The sequence below is a fragment of the Aedes albopictus genome, chromosome 1 (assembly GCF_035046485.1).
Source record: "Aedes albopictus strain Foshan chromosome 1, AalbF5, whole genome shotgun sequence".
NCBI classification, from domain to species: Eukaryota; Metazoa; Arthropoda; class Insecta; order Diptera; family Culicidae; genus Aedes; species Aedes albopictus.
In genome coordinates, this window is record NC_085136.1 from 260,870,299 (window position 1) to 260,889,408 (window position 19,110).

The following is a 19,110-nucleotide window of genomic DNA, read 5'->3' on the forward strand; positions in this document are numbered from 1 at the left end:
TTCGAGCACAGATTAAACTTTAAATCGTTTCGGATAAATAAGGCCAATCCCCCATGCTGGTCGTCTCTACACGAGAAAAATCCCGTATATCCGTTCAAAAAGTACAGTCCAGTCTTATCATTCGTCAGCCAAGTTTCGCCCAAAACAATGATATCCACTCGTTCCCGAAAGCGATCCAATAATTCTCTCACGCGATCAAATTTGGACAATTCATTCAGTCCCCTGATGTTTAATTGAATGACTTTGACAGTTGTATTTGTATTCAAAGAGCTTTTATTTCTCAGCCAAGACTCTACACAATCATGATAATAATTTTTAAACATTGAATCTATCACGTTCTTTATGCCCGAATTTATCTCCCTTAACGTCGCTTAGCCGATGGTTCCGGAATGGGCGATGACTGCATAGACGAGTTCATTGAATTATCCAGGTTTCTCTTGGTGCCGGTGCGTTGCAACCCCAGTATATCCGATTGGGAGCGGATGAGTTCGATTTTCGAGTGTTCATTCCTTTTGGCCAAAACAACACCATTCCGTCCTGGCCAGACAAACTTGAAGTTTAAGCTATCTTGCAGATCTCGTACTTGTTTATAGAGCTCCATACCGCGTGGGGTTAGTTCATCGCGTAAAACTATCTTCCGTGTACCATCCGCCAGCGAATGGTCGACAGCCTTGGACAGTAATGGACCGAAGCTACGCTTCTTAGCAATTAGCTCTTCCTTGTACTGCTCTTTCGCAAACACAACTTTAATCGGCGCTGTATCGGAGTTTTGGTGTTTTTTCACAAAATTTATCTCCCAATTTGTCAATTAAACCTACTTTCTAAAATTAAATGTCACTTTGAAACTCAGTCTCAAAAAAGGAACTGATTGCGATTGAATCGGAGGATTTTTTTTTATTCCTTACCGCTTAGCCTAATTTACTGCTCTATTGTCCACTTGGGCACTACGTGAGCGATTACAATTGACAGCTGCAGTTACACTTTCTACAGAGCCTAAATGTAGTCTATTCTAATTCTACTATATCGAGCTGGTTGCCTATGTACTGCTTTCCACTTTCTACCTTGTCCATGGTAGATGGATGAGCACGATGATGTTGATGTGTGGCTCTTGCTCTTTTTCCAGTCCGATTGATGGCCCATTATGAGTTCCCGAGCAGAAGAGAATATCAACAGCATAACAAAATATGATATTTTGGCATAATAACTGTACAATGGAATCGGCAATTTTCAACAACAAAGTATATTATTGAAGTGTTATTAAGTGAATGAGTCTCTACAACTTGATCATAACAAAATAAGATTACCCAACAAAACATGTTATAAAAAACTAATACCCCAAGTAACACAACTAGTTATATAGTAGTTAAATATGCATGTTTTATACATAGTCGATTGTATTTTTACTGTATTATTGACTGCATTTCGGACACCTATATATTGAAAACAGCGCAAAAAATGGCGTCTTATACAACATCTTACTAGTTGTATAAGATGTATTCGAGTACACTTGTCGTACTAATAATTATACATCCACCTAACTTTCAAAACGACATGTTTCACAATCAAGTTATTCTTTAGCTAAATGAACTAGAAAAATGCTTATATCATACAAAGACATCCATTGGTTGCAAATAAGCTATTTTTAGATATTATGACTTTAAGAAAGCATATATATTACATGCCATATGCATAGGTTGAAATTCAGCTATATGAAGGTAATATGACTTGCATAAACCATTTTTATAACAGACAAATAAGATGCCCAACACGTGAAAATAAAAAACTGGGCAAAAACTGATAAAAAGCACATTAAAATAAATTCAATAATAATGTTCACCTAGTTCAACGCGAAAAATGATGTCAACGTGAAGGAGTCAGAAAATGTTAATTATTTGGATAATATATTTTTACATGGGCCTTTACTTATTACCGGTAGTGATATTTTATCTGCGCTTAAAAATTTATCGTGGAACTTTTAATTTTAATTAACCATAATTCAAGCGCTACTGAGATAAACCTATATTGCAGCATGAACCACCCGAAAAATGCTGTTTTATCATTTTTGTTGTTCGGTCCACAAGATCAAACAACATGGCGCAAGCTTCATGAAACTTACAGTGCCGTTCAAAAAAGTGAAGAATATTCCTTGGAACTATCTAAACTTCTAACACTATTCAATTTGCTCATACAGTATTATTTATTCGGGGTTATTCATGAACCACGTGAACCAAAATTTAGTCATCTCAGAAACCCCCCCTCCCTCGTAGACTTTTCTCCGTACAAAACTTTGGCCTGACCAGTCCCACCTCCCCCCCAAAGTCTACGTGGTTTATGAATGGCTCCTTCACAACATTTGACATTCGAAGACCCGTTGTTCAACTATTTTTTATAATGATAATTTGTGTAGAAAAATGTAAATTTGTTTTATATATTTGCTTATCTATTAATAATTTTGAGCGGTACTGTAATCTGAGTCGTTTTTTTTTATTTAAACTGATCCACAAATCTAATGCCTTGATATGAAAATACGTTGGAATCATGTCTTAACTACGTCTTAGAAGCAACACAATAATATTTTACCAAAGAATTTATTTTAAACATTTATTATACTTCTTTTCAACGTATTGTTGACATAATGAGTTTCAATTAAAATCTACAACAATAATACAACTCCAAAAATACTAAATTACAACAGAGATCTGTGGTTGACTTAACCTGTCAGAATGTCAGATGTCAAAATATGTTTATCGAAAATCGCGTTGTTTTCTCTACCTCTACCAGAATTTTATTCCACGATTGTCGATGATTTATTTGGCCATAGTGTGCAAAAATACGTGATTGGACGGTTGGCGAATTTAGGTACATATTAATAAAAGTTGGGGCTTCAATCGAATGATGCTGCATCGTCAATCAAGATAACAATGTAGAGATGTGCAGGTTCCCGGTGGTGCTAAAATCTACCGGAGATTGATGCCTTCAGATACCAGCAGCTGTTAGAAGTGTCCAGCAAATTTTCTGAGTTGAGCTGGAAATAAGAGCTGCGTTGGAGATCGGATAACTGCAGATGTACGGACGTTTTATGCGGGTGAACCGGTAATTTTGCCAAAGTTCTGGCTCCCGGTTCGGCCATGCTGGTGAGTATAAGCTCCTAGCGCACTGCGGTGAGTATTCTTCCTTGGAAATTGGACGAGAACTTTAAAGGCCATGATTAAAGGCTGGATCAATCATTCTGCATTTATGGACAAGGTTTCTTCATAAAAATCGTGAAATCAACTAGCGTTTTTGATGCTACAGGAACGATTTATAGTTGCATATTCAACGTATTCTTTACATGATAATGCTAAGAAAAAATCCGATAGGTGATTGAACGTTTATTTTTCTGTTTGTTATTGGCCAACACAATTGGAACTTGATAATAACACAAGATGTTTTATCGTACACTAATAATACATTTGTAATACATCTTTTAAAATTTTCATTTTCAAAGATGTTTTCTGTGTTACTTGGGACTTTGATAAGTTGATAATAACTTATTATGGTATAAAACAAGCTATGTGACTCTGTTGTCATGAATTTGATATTCTCCTCTGCAAGGGTTACCACACCACTCGCCACTATCCAATTATCCGGGTCCGTTAGATGTATGAGCTCAGAAGAGGGTCAAGCGCAGGCGCTCTCGGGGGAAAAGCAACTGACAAAGTGCCGGGGCTGGGATCGAACCCAGTAAATGGTCACTTATGAAATAATCGTGTGACCACTGTGCCACGGGCCCTGACATGAAGTCCACGTTGAATGATTTTTTTTTAGAAAATCAAAACTGGCATTCCTTATTTTCAGGAATTATACAGTATTTTCAATAATAAAATTACTTATATTTCGAGGTAATTATTTCTAAGACTACTGTAAACATTTTCAACTAATTCTCGAAACACTTTCAGGACTTCCTCTGGAGAGTTTCTTCTTTAGGAGTTCTATTTGGAGACTCCTACAAGCGCTACTTATGGAGATTCCGCTAGGTGCTACCTTTGGCAATTACTCCAGAATTCTGCAAATTGCTCCAGTTGTTCCTTTTAGGAGTTTTTCCTAGGCATCTTGTAAGAGTACTGTTGGGGCGTGTGGTACGTTCGGAGCTAAGATACCATATTGAGAGCAGCTTATATTTCAAGCAGCTTCAATAACTGCAAATTTATTAAAGAATAATTAATTTCTATATAATTCAAATATAAACACTAATACATTGTAGTATCAGCTCACGGACAAGTCACCCAACAACAGCGCACAAGTCGTACTTCTTCCACCTATCGCGAACTAAAATGCACTGCTCTTCGTTCTCAAATCCTATAGGCAGCTACGGCGGCGCACGACGTTCTTGTTTCAATCGTCACCAGTTCCACGGGGGGGAATGTTGCGAACAGTTCCACAAAGAGCCTAACGTATAGGAACTATTCGCAACATTCCCCCCCGTGGAACTGGTGACGATTGAAATTCATCTGCTGCACAATTTTGATCCGAATCTCCAAAGAATTTGATAATATTGCGCGCACGTAGTGAACCTTCTTCAGATGGCAGCACCATGCCGTCGTAGATGCGAAGCGTGGTAGGTACAAGCGGACCAATCGGTCGTCCACTGTTTCAACGCTTGGAATCCTACCTACCCATTGATAAGCTTGACTGGGATGATATCCACCGGGATCGAACAGCAGCATTTTCAACAGATGACGATTCCATTGCTTGCTGCGGCGACGACGACGACGGCGGCGGCGGTGGCGGTGTTGCTCTTTCATCGTTGGATGTGGCTTTCGACAGGCTACCCGTATCTTTCGTGCTGCAATGGGCATTGCGTTTTGTTTCCCCTGCTTGTGTGCTGATGACGAATCAGCTGGTATTGTTTTGGTGTTTGCTCCTCTCTTTTGGGGAGACCGATCACCGATGCCGATGTTTTGTGAAACAGCAGATATCTTCATCAAGAGCATTGGTTGCGAGTATTGTTCGGGAGACTGTGCTGTTTCTGGACTCGATGCTCTAGTGCAGTCTTTTTGCGGCTGGGTGTCGTCGCATGGCGGATTTGGTTTTATCGCCTTTACTTTGCGGTCCGACTTCCCACTATATTGCCGTATCACTGCTTCTTTTCTAGAGCTGAAATCCGATTCCATTTTGTCTACAGCTTTTCTGAAGTCCTCTTCGATTTTCGCTAGGTCTTGCTCGTAGCGAAGTTCCATAAGTTTCACCCTTTCATCATATTGCTTCCGCCACAACTGATTCTTCTTTTCTAGAAGGGAAAGCTCTTCTTCTACACTTTCCATGGCGGAATCCATTTGTGGAATTACAATTTATTGAAGTTTGTTGGGGCGTGTGGTACGTTCGGAGCTAAGATACCATATTGAGAGCAGCTTATATTTCAAGCAGCTTCAATAACTGCAAATTTATTAAAGAATAATTAATTTCTATATAATTCAAATATAAACACTAATACATTGTAGTATCAGCTCACGGACAAGTCACCCAACAACAGCGCACAAGTCGTACTTCTTCCACCTATCGCGAACTAAAATGCACTGCTCTTCGTTCTCAAATCCTATAGGCAGCTACGGCGGCGCACGACGTTCTTGCTTCAGGGTTGCCAGTTCCACAAAGAGCCTAACGTATAGGAACTATTCGCAACAAGTACTTTCTGGAGATTCCTCCTAAACTTCCTTCTGGAGATTTCTCTCCTATAGAAAGTACTTTGGGATTTCCTTTGGAGATTTCTCAAGGAGTTTCCTCTTTGGGTTCCCCCAAGATTTGTCTCTGAGGATTTTTCGAAGATTTCCATCAAGGTAATCTTCCAGAAGTTCTGGAGATTACTTCTGGCCTTTGCTTGAGGAGTTTCTTCGGGGGTTCCATCTGTGGATTTTTCCAGAAGCTCCTTCTGGAGATTCCTCGAAGAATCCCCTCTACCTTGAATCCTGTCTGAGGATTCCACTGGGAATTTCGACCGATAGAGTGGAGTTTTGGAGAAAGCATGAATTTCTTCGCTTCCACAGCCTGAAAAGGGATACATTATAATACACTAACATTGAGCCATTTGCAAGGTCGATTATGAAGGTTGCATGTGTGTCATTTCGATCAGAAGAACTATTTTTTTTTTGTGTAATAATGTTTAGATATTTCAGCAAGAGCAAAATATGATATCATATTATTGTGTGTGATTCGTGTGATATTCATCAAATCTTTGAATTACATCACAGAGAACAGACGTCTAAATTTGCTTTCTACCTGTGTAAATCTTCGTAATGGTCATGGACGTAGCTAGAGGGGGGCAGGGGGCCGTGAGCCAACTAAAAGAACATCAATAACTCAAAATTCCAGAAGAAATATCTCAAAAAATAAAATATTCTAATAATTAAGGTTCTTATCAACAACTATCATACTTTTTTCCACAAGATCCACAGGAAATTTCGCCAAATATTTCTCCAAGAAAACCACTTCAATCTAATCAAGGAATTTGACCAAATAACAATATTTGTTGAATGGCTAAATTTTTATTCATGGAACACAAAAACAGCATGTCAAATTTTCCAGAGTTGGCGGAACCGGTTCCGGTAGGGAAAAAGAAGAACTTAGTAGAATTATATGCCGCTATAGAGTGTAGTGATGTGCTACTGCTACACGAATTTTCACTAGAATTCAATTCAAGCAAACGTCATGCTAAGAGCAAAATACTTGGGATTTCTTGACGAATTCTGTCAAGGACACCTTCAGAAATTCCATTAGGCATTTATTCAGGAACTTCTTCAGGGATTCTTTCAGAAATTTCACAAGGCACTTCTCCAGTAGTTTCTCCTTCGTGAATTCCTCCAAGGGCATTTTGCAGGGTTTCGATAGTGTTTGTTTCAGGGTTTGTTCCAAGAAATGCATCCTTCCACGATTCCTCATTTTTTTTACAGACGCTTCCTTATTTCTACAGACATTTAAAAATTCCCCCAAGGATTCACCCAGGAACATTTTTTAAGGAGTTCCTCTTAGAATTCTTTCAGGAACTTCTCCAGGAATTAATCCAGTACTTCCTCCAGGGACTGTTTAGGGATTCTATTAGAAATGTCTCTAGGAATTGCTTCCGGGATTCCTTCAGGAGTTTATCTATAGATTCCCGACTAGATGAACATAACAAGAATATATCATAATTATATCTTAATGTGTTATAACTAACATATTATGTTATAATTTTGATATGACATGGACTGTTTATTACTTTTTCGAACTAAATTATAACAAAATATATTATAATCTTTTGTAACTAATTTCGTTACAAATAAATCAGAACAAACTCTGTTATAACTTTGTTATTTTTGCAACAGAACAAAAGGATCAGTTGAAAAAATAACATAATTGTATCAGAATTTGAAATAATTTTATTTTTTTGCTGTATTACAAAAAATTAGAAATTTGATTACGTATTCGTTTTTTTATTGTTTGTAGGGTAAAAGGTCGATGGATAGCAGGTAAAAGATCAAAAAATGCTTATACGGAAACAGCTTTATTCGGTGTAATTGAAAAATTTAAGAAAAAACATTCAATTGGCTTCTTTAACGGTGTTGGGATAATTCGATATTCTAAATCTGCATGTCAAACTGAGCCGAAATCCAAATTTTCATTAATTTTGGTGTCCGGGAACCTATTTAAAAACCAATTTGAAGTTTGTATGGGAGCGATTTTTTGAATCACCCCTCGTCTTTTGTACTGGGCGCAGCTGTCAAACAGTTGCCTAGCTGTCAAAAGGTGATTTAAAAAATCTGTTTGAAAATAATTTTAGGTACCCACATCAAGTTCTAAAAATCTGAACAAAATCATAGTGGCTCAGAAAAAGGTGCTCTTTCGTATAAAATAAAAAATCAATACATTTTTCAAAATTTTATAACCCAATTGCCGTTAAGGACAAACGTCTTGAAATCCCGTTTCAACAGTGCATCAGAACTTCAAACGCACAAATCTCAAGAAGCAAGTTTCATACAACAGTGTATTTTATTATTTTGTTCTTGCTCACTTGTAAGAAGCTTAAAATAAGAAGATCAGGTGCGCTGGTTTTGTTTACGAAGAGATTTGTGCCCTTGAAATCGTGAGTAGGTGCCAAAGTCAGCCATTGTGGTGGCCATTTTGGGATTCTAACAAGTCTGTCCTTAAGGGGCTGCAGTTTTTCTTGGTTTTTATTGCGTAGAATGCCGGAAGCGTATCCGGCTACCCTCAAAACTAATAAGTACTCATATTTTTCCAACTTTGAACCGATTTAAGTGAACTTCGACTCGTTTAATTAGGAAATCATTGTTTTTTATTGATTGGTTATGCGAATAGAACGGTTGGGTTACGCGGTATTCCCAAAAGTCCAAATTTTCTGGAACATGTCCTTATGCTATTGAGGGGCCCAGATGCAAAGAGGTGTAAGTGACCATTTTGTCGAGTTAGAGCTGAGCATATAAAAAAATCTTCAGATTTCAAGCTTTCAGGAACTTTTTTCAGATTATTTTTATGTTGATTAGAAAAATTACAGTAAATCAGAGAAAATTGGGTTGATATTGAAACTCCATACATTTTGTATGGGATGAAAAACTGGTGAAAAACTTCAAAGCTCATTTACTCTAAAGTGGGTTTTTCTCAAGTAACATTTTTTAGTCAAATATACTAGAAGAGGTTCTTAAAACCATCATAAAACCAAAATAAAAGGTATTAGGTTTCATAACGGTTCTAAGAACCTCTACAAGACAAATTGGCCATCAAAATGATACTTGCGTTGTAACTTACACCCCTTTGCTTCTAAGCTCCTCTATTCTAATATCGACATTGTTGGAATTAGCGTATTTAAAAGACATGGTCTCTCGTGAAACATGCTTCGTAATGATTACTTTGAAGTCAATACTTTGGGCCTAGGCTTGGCAGATATGCTATTGCAGCTGGTCTATGGAAAATTCCACGCGTATGGCAATTTGGGGTTTCCTTAACCCACGAGTCGTATTTGTTCTAGATGAAAAAAAAAATCTGGATTGAATGAGATCAATATTGACTAAATCGGAGAAAATTTATCGCAGATATAATCATTACATAGTTTAACTTTTTTAGTTTATTAACTGTTGTTTCATTTTATGAAGTAAAAAATAAAGGAATTGCAACTTCTAGAAATTTTATCAGACTCTATCGTATTTTTTATTTTATTCATTGCTTCTATTTGAGTTTTTGGGGTAAATATAGCATCATAGCTATTGGTATGTTTATCTAAGTATTTATTTCCTTCTTTCAATATCTCTGTCCTGTTACGGTACCAAATTCCTATCACTTTTCTACGATTTCCAATTGTTATAGGTTAAGTAAAATTTTAGCTCCAGAAAGTGATACATCTCCACATTAGTTTTTTTAATCTCAAAATTGAGTTAACATAGTTGGAATAATATGTCATTTTAATAGTACTGCTATTCTAACTTCTAATTATAACGTCAAATAGTACTGAACAGACTATGTACAGGTATTCTTCGATATAACGTACCCTCGATATAGCGTACCCTCGATATAGAGAATTCGATATAACGTACATTTTGCTTCGATATAACGTACAACATTGAAAAATTTGATTTTTCCCACGAATAACCTTTAGATAAACAACGAAATCACTCAAATCAAAGTTTTGTTGCAGCATTGGCCTTGTTACCCAGAATTAGCGCAATTTGTGGAAAAATTTAGTGTACGTTATATCGAAGCAAAATGTACGTTATATCGAAGCACAAAAAACGAAATGACTTTTTCGTTAAAATTCAAGATTTTCATTATTGGTTTTGTGAATTTCACCGAAATCATTATTTGGGATTAATTTCACGTCAAATACATCAACACTAGCATAAAAAATATTCAATTTTTCTCTGCTTCGATATAACGTACACTTCGATATAGCGTACAAAGAGAAAACTTTTTTGTACGTTATATCGAAGAATACCTGTATTATGAAGTAATGAATGTTAGTGAGCGTGGAGATAGCAAATGTGGTACTAAATAATTGTAATCAATAAAAATGTCAACTATACAGACATTTCTGCTCAATTAATGATTGCACATAAATATTCAATTCATTACTAAAAATAATCTAAAACAGAATAAAACTAAACAGCATCTGCAGAAATAATCATATCGGCATATGATATAATTGTGATCAATTAAAACAAAGCCACATTCTACCTTCGCTCACGTAGGTACGTGTAAAATCGCCGTTCTCGCAGCCCGAACAAAACAAAAACAAAAAAAATCATCTCCGTCCGGAAAGACGACTCATTAAAGACTAGCGTCTTTGTCGCCGCTAAAATGTACCCTATGACGAAGCTCAATCATAAATAGTCGACTAACAACTATCGTCGTTCTCTTTGTTCCTTGGAAAAAGCCGACGACGGGCCATGCGAACGCCACCACCGTTATTAGTGTTTCAGTGCGCATGTCTGCGCACCGCGATAGCGCTGTTGGTAAGAGAGTGAGAGAGGTACATTGTTTGGTCTTGCATTCAAATCTATGTCTATTTTTGTCCTGCGACTGACGAACAAGAGATGGGGGAATAGGGAAACTGCCAATACGTAGAACCAGTAAAGCTTCTTTCGCCCCTCGCTTCAAGTGCTGTGATAGCCTGATTGGTAAAGGCGACTGAAAATTTACAACGACAGGATCAGTGGTTCAAATCCCGATCGGGTTTGTAAGTTTTATAATGAACACGAAAGTTTTTTTTATGTGACCTATTATTTTCTAAAAATAGAATAACACACTTAAAATAATTACCCAAAAATGAGTATAAAAATTTAGTTTTTACCCTATTTGATTTTTACCCTAATTGAAAATATCAAACTGTATTATAACTTTGATATATTTTATCAAAAACTTAGAACAGGGATTGATATATTTTTGATGTGTTTGTAACAAACTCTGATACACTCTTGTTAGAACCCTTATGATTTTTAGTTAGAATTTTTGTTATTTTAACAACATCCTGCATCTAAATTATAACTGCCTGTGTTAGAAAAAATCTGTATAACATAATAACATATTATGTTATAATTTTGTTATGATCGCCTAGTCGGGTTCCTCTAGAAATTCCGCCAGAAATTCCACTAGAGATTTCTCCAGGAGTTCCTCTGGAGATTCCTTAAGGAATTCCTACAGGCATTCCTCTAGGATATCTTCCAGGGATCCCTTTAAGAATTCCTACATTTTTTTTCAGAGATCCCTCCAAGAAACCTTCCAGGGTTTCCTCAATGCATTCCTTCAGGACTTCCTCCAGAAATCTCTGGAGGAATATTCCTCCAGTAATTCCGGGATTCTTCCAAGAATTCCACCAGGGATTCCTACATAAATTTATCCAGGGAATCTTCAAGGATTTTTTCCAGAGAATCTAATTGGAATTCATTTTGGAATTCATCCAAAGATTTCTCCTGGAATTACGCCAGGGAATCCTCCAAGAAATCCACCAGTAATTCTCCTAGGCATTCTTCCACGAAATTTTCCTCGCATTCTTCCAGGGATTCCTCCTTGGCTTCTTGCAGAGATTTCTCCAGGATTTTATACAGCAATTCCTCCAAGAATCCCACTCCAAGAATTGCTTCAGGGACTCCTCCAGAAATTTCTCCAGGGATTCCCCAGGTGTTCTTCCAGGAGTTTCTCCTGGGATTGCTTCAGAAATTCTTCCAGGGATTCCTTCAGAAATCCATGCAGGCATTCCTTCAGGATTTCTCCAGGGTCTCCTCGGGGAATTACTTCAGGAATTAATCAAGGAATTCTATCATAAATTATGTCAGCAAATCATACAGTAATCCTTCAGGGGTTCCTTCAGAAATTCTTCCAGGATTTTCTCTAGGAATACCTTCTAGAATTTTCTCAGCAATTTCTCCAAAAATTCTTCCAGATTTTCCTCTAGGAATTCCGCATTAAATTCCTGCAGAAACTTCCTCAGGGATTCTCCCTAAGATTTCTCAACGAATTTCTTCAAGTTTTCCCCCAGGAATTTCTTCAGACTTTTCTTGGAGGCTTTCTCCAGCAATTTCTCCAGATTTTTTTCTACAAATTCCTCCAGGAATTTCTCAGGAGATATTTCAGAAATTTCACCCAGAATTCCTCTAGAGGTTCCCCCAGAAATTCATCCAGTAATTGTTGCAAGCATTCCTCCAAAGATTCCTCCAGGGATTCCTTCAAGGATTTCTCCAGGATTCAATCGCGGAATTTGTCCAGGAACTACTCCAGGAAATTCTTCAGGAATTTCCCCAAGAATTGCTTCAGGAACTCCTTCAACAACTTCTCTAGGAATTGACCCAGGAATTGCTCCTGAGCATCCCTCAGAAATTACGTCAGCAATTTCTACAGGATTTTTTTCAGAAAATCTTTTGGGGATTTTTTCAGAAATTCTTCCAGGAATACCCTCAGAAATTTTTAAGGGATTACGCCGGGTTCGATTCCCAGTCGGTCCAGGATCTTTTCGTAAAGGAAATTTCCTTGACTTCCTTGGGCATAGAGTATTTTCGTGCCTGCCACACGATATACACATGCAAAATGATCATTGGCAGAGGAAGCTCTCAGTTAAAAACTGTGGAAGTGCTCATAGAACACTAAGCTGAGAAGTAGGCTTTGTCCCAGTGAGGACGTTACGCCAAGAAGAGGAGAGAGGAGGAGTAATAGAAATGTTCCAGAACTCCTCTGAAGATTTCTCTAGAAATTCATCCAGTAATTCTTTAAAGAATTTCTCTAGAGATTCCTACAGCAATTCTCAGAGGAATACCTCTAGGAATTTCTCCAGGTATTCCTCTAGGATTTTATCCAGGAATTCCTCCAGTAAATACCCCAGGAATTTCTTAAGGAATTCCTTCAGGAATTGCTTCAGAAATTAGGTCAGCAATTCCTTCAGAAATTTCTGCAGAAAATCCTCTAGAGATCCTTCCAGGAAATTCTCCAAGAACACTTTCAGGATTTTTTAGGGATTTCTCCAGACATTTCTCCAGGAATTCCACCAGAGATTCGTCCAGGAATTGCATCAGGTGCTCCTCCAGGGATTTCTCCAAGAGTTCCTCCAGGGAATCCTCCAGGAAATCCTCCTGGAATTTCTCAAGGGATTTTTCAGAAATAACTCCAGCAACTCCGTCCATAATTCCTCTGGAGATTTCTCCAGGAATATTTTCAGAGATTGCTCTTAGAATTTATCCAAGACATTTCTTCAGAAAATCCGGTTGGGTCTCATTTAAGAATTCTTCCAGGAATTTGGTCAGAAGTTTCTCCAGGCATTCTTCCAGTCTCTAGAGATTTTCCCAGGAATTGCTTCAGGGATTCCTCCAGGATTTACTTCAGGGATTTCTCCAAGAATTCCTCCAAGGATTCTTTCTGAAATTTGTCTAAGATTTCGTCTAGGAATTCTCCAAAAGATTTTTCTAAAATTTTTCTATGGATTCCTCCCAGAATTCTTCCAGGAATATCTCCAGAATTTTACCCAAGGAATCCTCCAGAAATTTATCAAAGATTTCTTCCAGGGTTTCCTCATAAGATTTCTTCAGATATTTCTATATGTGTTCCTCCACCAACTTATACAGAAATTCCACCACGTATACTTTCACAAATTCTTCCAGGGATTCCTCCGGAAATTCCTCTAGGGATTCTACAGGGCATCCTTCAGGCATTCCTGTTATAATTGCTCCAGGGATTCATCCAGGTGTTTCTTCGAAGAGTTATCCAGGAAGTCTTCCAGAAATTGCTTCGGGAATTCCTAAAATGATTTCTTAAGAAATTCCTTTCAGGTTCTCTTCAAAAATTCATTCAGGAGCTCCTTCGGAAATTTCAGAAATCCTTCAATCATCTTTTCAGGACTCAAACAGGAACCAGGAAATTCTAGGTTAGTCCTCAAAAGAGATCGTAGTTTCCAAAAGAGTTTGGCTGTAATTTCAATAATGAAGGCTATAATGAATATTTTGTAGACTTTAACAAAAAAAAATCAGAAAAAGGCAGCGCCGTGTGAAGGGAACAACGGTAAACACTTAACACAACCGGTGAACAGAGGATGAACGTCTGTTCTCTGTGCTTTAACACTATAGGATAAAGAATAAGTATAATTCGTATATGTACAGGGGATAGACAAAATGATCGGGACAAGCAAAATTTTCACTTTTCATAAAATGTTCAACTAGCTGTAACTTTTTGAAAAGTGCATCAAATAAAGATATAAAAGATCGGGCCATTCTCCACGAAGTTCTAAAGATTCTTAAAAAAGGTAAAATTATCCGATAGCCAACTTTGAGCTGTTAAATCTCCGGATTCCATGAACCGATTGAAATGAAATTTTGACCATTTATGACTTATACAATGAACTCTGGAAAACATTTGACTTAACTTGAAATTTTTAACTAGAGACAAAATTATAGCGATTTTAATTTTTTCACGATTTTTTAGTAGAATGGTCCATTTTTATTATGCATTCTATAACTTTTTCAATTTATTGGTGGCTATGTTGTTACTTTCCTTCAAAACACATTTATATATAAGTCAATTAGAGGGAAATTAAATGAACTATAATTTGCATCTTGAATTTTGAAACGATGTTGATATTTTGGAAAATTAGGTGTTTTATTAGAAAAATAATCTATTCTTTATAATTTTCTTCCGTGTTAAAAATATCAAGTTAAGACAATGGTTTTTCATAGCTCATAATATAAGTCATAAATGCTCAAAATTTCATTTCAATAGGTTCATTGAATCCGGAGATATAACAGCTCAAAGTTGGCTAATAATTTTACCTTTTTCAAGAATCTTTATAACTTCGTGGAGAATGGCCCGATCTTTTCTAATTTTGGACCACTGATACACATCTAGTTGTTGAACTTACAGTAAAAATTTAAGAATATTTGCTGCACTTTTCGGAAAGTTACAGCTAGCTGAACACTTTTTGAAAAGTGAAAATTTTGCCTGTCCCGATCATTTTGTCTATCCCCTGTATGTATGCAATCTGGACAGAAACAGTGCTGCATGTCTTGTTAAAAAATAGCTAATAAAAATATTGGATAAATCAGGCCCTGTTCTACAGACTAACGTACAAGGTTAACAAATGACACTTTAGAACACTAATCTGAGAAGCAGGCTTCGTTTCAGTCGTGACGATGCGACAAGAAGAAGAAGAAGAAGAAGAAGAAGAAGAAGAAGAAGAAGAAGAAGAAGAAGAAGAAGAAGAAGAAGAAGAAGAAGAAGAAGAAGAAGAAGAAGAAGAAGAAGAAGAAGAAGAAGAAGAAGAAGAAGAAGAAGAAATATTCCATCTTGCTAGACACAAAATTTGATGATATGCTATGACACCACTGTCTGATACGATGAATGTCAAAGCAGTTCCTCCTTCATTGACTGACTACATATCAACTTGAATATTTGGTTTTAATGCTTTCAGTATCGCTTTTTCCATTTCAACCACTCCTATTAACCTATACTTTTCTTCTTTTTATTACAGGTAAGAACAGAGTCCATCTTTTGTTCATCGTTAACAGGTATTGTACATACATTGGTAATAGTCTATTATACTAATGGACAAATTTTTAATCTTCATAATATTGTTTCTTTGAGTTTAGGGTCATTTTCCCATCGATTGGATTTCAATTGAAGCAATCAATGCATGTTTGCTACATTTTTAAGTGTAACCGATCGATGCACTGCCACATACAGTAAAATATGTATTAGGGGCTGCCCATTAATTACGTAAGGGAAATTTTACGATTTTTCGACACCCCCACCCCTCCTTGTAAGATTTTTTGTATGAGAACCAAAATATGTTTGTATGGCACGTAAGATTTCTCAAACACCCCCTCCCCCCATAAACCCTTACGTAATTAATGGACAGCCCCTTAGGTATATTGTGTTCATATTAACTTTGTACAAATTCATTGATCGGTACACCCTTGGGTACACCTATTAATCGAGCTGTAACAAAGGAATTCATTTAATTTTGAAGGGGAACGTAAAAAACTAAAATTCACGAAAATAAAAAGATTTTTGAAGACCATTCCTCTTCCTATCTTATTCTACAGTAAGTACTTACGAAGTCAAAACTAGCCTTCAGATGAATGAAATTCATCAACAACTGGGAAAACTGAAAAAATCCACGCAGTGCATTTAAACAAATTCTCATTCTCAAACAACCATAATGCAGCACCACTGGGGAGCTCTAGCAACGATGGGACGATTGCAGAACCACCGGCCCCAGAGTTATGTTGTCCTTTTGAGGGACCTTCTCTATACTCTTGCTCATGCTGGCAGTTAGCGGTGTTCGCGGTTTGAAAGCCCTCGTGGAAAATGGAAACCATCAATCAATTAGATTGCGCACGCGAGTCTGGAACGACTCCAGACTCGCGTTTTGCAAGGGTATATGATGGGGAGGGAGATGGTACTCTTCTTCAATTATTTACTCCGGTTGTTCTCGTGCAGTTAGACGGTGGAACAGGAAATCATACAAATTAAGTACGACGTGCTGGAAACCGCAGAGGATTTGTATGAGCTAATTTCAGTTGCTCGCAATAATGGTAGATTGCTCTATTTGCACCCCTTTGTGTATCTGTCAGATTTAGTATGGTAGAACTGTGTGATGCTTGAAGGTGGTGGAAGCTTTGCGAAATTGCTTTATTATGCGAACTGAAATTGTACAGAAGTTTGAGCAATTTGTATAGAAGGTGATCCCGTTGCCAAAATTGTACGAGAAAGACAATTAAAGAGAATGATTTATTACACAATTCAAAGAAATGTACTGCTCGTACATTGTTATCGCATAAATTGAGAGACAAGAAAAACAACCAATTACTAATGGTAACGATCCAATTTCCTGTTTATGGGAAACTTCCTACCAAAAACAACAATTTTATATTCGAGCAACGCAACCGAATCGTCAGTACAGGATAAGAACAAAATTAAGGAAACATTGTGTATAACCTCCGATAGTCTTGACACCTTGCTGTTTGCATACGTGCAGGAGTATTTCCTTCCGTCTTGGGTTACATTGTGCCGGTTGGTTCACATCTAGATGGAGCTGCATTCAGAAGAGCATTTCTAGCAGTGAGAGTTTAGTTAAAGTTTAAGATGTTATCTTCCTGTTATAGTATAACATCAGTTGGTTCTACAGGTTGACGTAGGGAAGAGTATACAAAAGTGAAACATTTTCAGTTTGATTTCCGTGTTGACTACTTCTACATAGATTGCAGCAAAGTATGTGTTTTTATTCGGGGGAACTAGCTACACTTTCAATATGTTTTTAAATAATTTTCACCAATCGATGATTTCTGCATAGTCATGCAGAATACAGAACCGGAAAAGTTCAAATTAATTGCTCATGTGGCTAAGTTTCACATCATAATCCCCTCCGAAGCGACACATTGCCTCGAATATATATTACTTTATAAACTTCAGTTGAACTTTGCTAGTTCACCTCTCGTCAGTGAAAACTATTCGAATGCAAGATTAAAACCAATCACTGAAATGCAAATCGCTGCCAGTTTTCGATTCCAAAGTACCAAAACTCATAAACTTGTGGTATGGTACCCAGCAACACAACTGCTCAACTTACGAGATAAAATACCTGAAAAGTGCCGTGAGCAACGGCGAAGAATGAGCGAAAACTTTTGCTTTCGCTCGCGGGGTTCGGCTATTGATTTACATTGAATTCGTTTGCTGTGTCGGTGCGGGTGCACGAACACCATAGGCGAAACTACCGGGGGTGCCGGGGGTGCCAGGCACCCCCTGGAATTTTGAATCATTGCTGTGAGATATGGGGCGATGAATGATGAATGGATGAACGAATGAATATTAGTTTGTAGTGCACCCCCTGGCAAATATCCGTAGTTTCGCCAATGACGAACACCGGAGGTATCATGCATTGAACGGCTGGAAGAATTATGTGGAGAAATGCCTTCAAGTGAAGGAAAGTTTGGTTTTTCTTGCCTTGGGAATTCGGAGTTTTGCGTGAAATTACTTTTTGTCATTTAGAACGGAAACTTTTGCAGATAGATGGCGAATTTGATGTAGTTCTGTTGTATGAGACCTTTCAAATTTCTCTGAAACTTCAAACTAATGTCACCAACCATGAGCGTTTTAGGAAAACTGAATTTCAGGGATCACAATACGATTCACAGATATTACGATAGGTCTGGCTTAGAGAAGGACGTGAGTGGACGATGTCCAAAGAGATGGCCCAGTATCAGGTATCAGAAGGGCGCCTCCAAAGGTACGTTATCTTCCGTTTAGGGCATTTGTGCCATCATCGCCATATTAAAAGCCTATTATATCATCTAGGTAAAAGGAAGGGAACAAAGATTAGGGTGAGGTTAGGAACAAGTAGGGAAATAGGGAACAATACCCTGAAAGAGAGTACTAACGCATAAGCGCACCACTATGGATTCAAACAGCGCCCTGAAAAGAGCACTGTAATAACGCATAAAGCGAAAGAGAGCCTACAGCTCTTTACCACACCGTGTTCAGAACAACAGAATATCCTGAAAATTCAGGTTTCTGATGTCATTACATGCACCGTGTCCAATAAGTTATCATACAAAATACAAATTTAGCAAATATGATTTTATTTCACATCTGTGATTCATATTTTCAAAATAAATACATGAAACTCCGCGAGGAATTCCTCCAGGGAATCCTAAACGGATTCCTCCAGGAATTTCTCCGGGATTTTTTTCCAGGAATTTCTGCAGGAATTCCTCCACAGATTCCTGAAGAAAATCCTAAGGGAATTTCTCCCGGAACTCTTCCAGGAATTCCTCCAGGAATTCTTCGAAGAATTCCGCGAGAAATTCCTGCAGGGAATCCTCCAGGAATTTCTCCAGTTTTTTTTTCAGAAATATTCTCAGGAATTCCTCCTGGCATTTAATAATCAATTTCCTCAGAAATTCCTCAAAGAATTCTTCCAGAAATTCCTCAAGCAATTCCTTCAGAAATTCCTCGAGAAGTTCCATCAGACATTCCTCCAGTATTTTTTCCAGGAAGCCTCATATATATCTCCAGAAATTCCTCAAATAATTCCTCCAGTAAAGACTCCAAGAATTCCTCCAGAGATTTCTCCTGAATTTTCCTCTAGGAAAAATCTTTTAGGAATGTCTGCCAGAA

General features: G+C 37.5%; 2 protein-coding genes across 2 annotated transcripts in view; one reads left to right on the plus strand and one right to left on the minus strand.

Moving 5' to 3' along the window:
- The window catches only part of LOC115269359 (uncharacterized), a 763,799-nt gene that overhangs the window by 623,466 nt on the left and 121,223 nt on the right, over positions 1–19,110 (plus strand). The window lies entirely within an intron of this gene.
- Positions 4,419–5,661, minus strand: LOC134287357 (uncharacterized). The gene is made up of 2 exons (XM_062849084.1): positions 5,474–5,661; positions 4,419–5,415 (listed from the first exon to the last, which is right to left on the minus strand). The coding sequence occupies exon 2, from the start codon at positions 5,313–5,315 to the stop codon at positions 4,443–4,445; it is 873 nt and encodes a 290-aa protein (XP_062705068.1). The 5' UTR covers positions 5,316–5,415; positions 5,474–5,661; the 3' UTR covers positions 4,419–4,442.

What these genes read in the sequence shown, in the direction of transcription:
- LOC134287357 (XM_062849084.1), bottom strand. Translation starts at nt 5,315, where the DNA reads ATGGATTCCGCCATGGAAAGTGTAGAAGAAGAGCTTTCCCTTCTAGAA.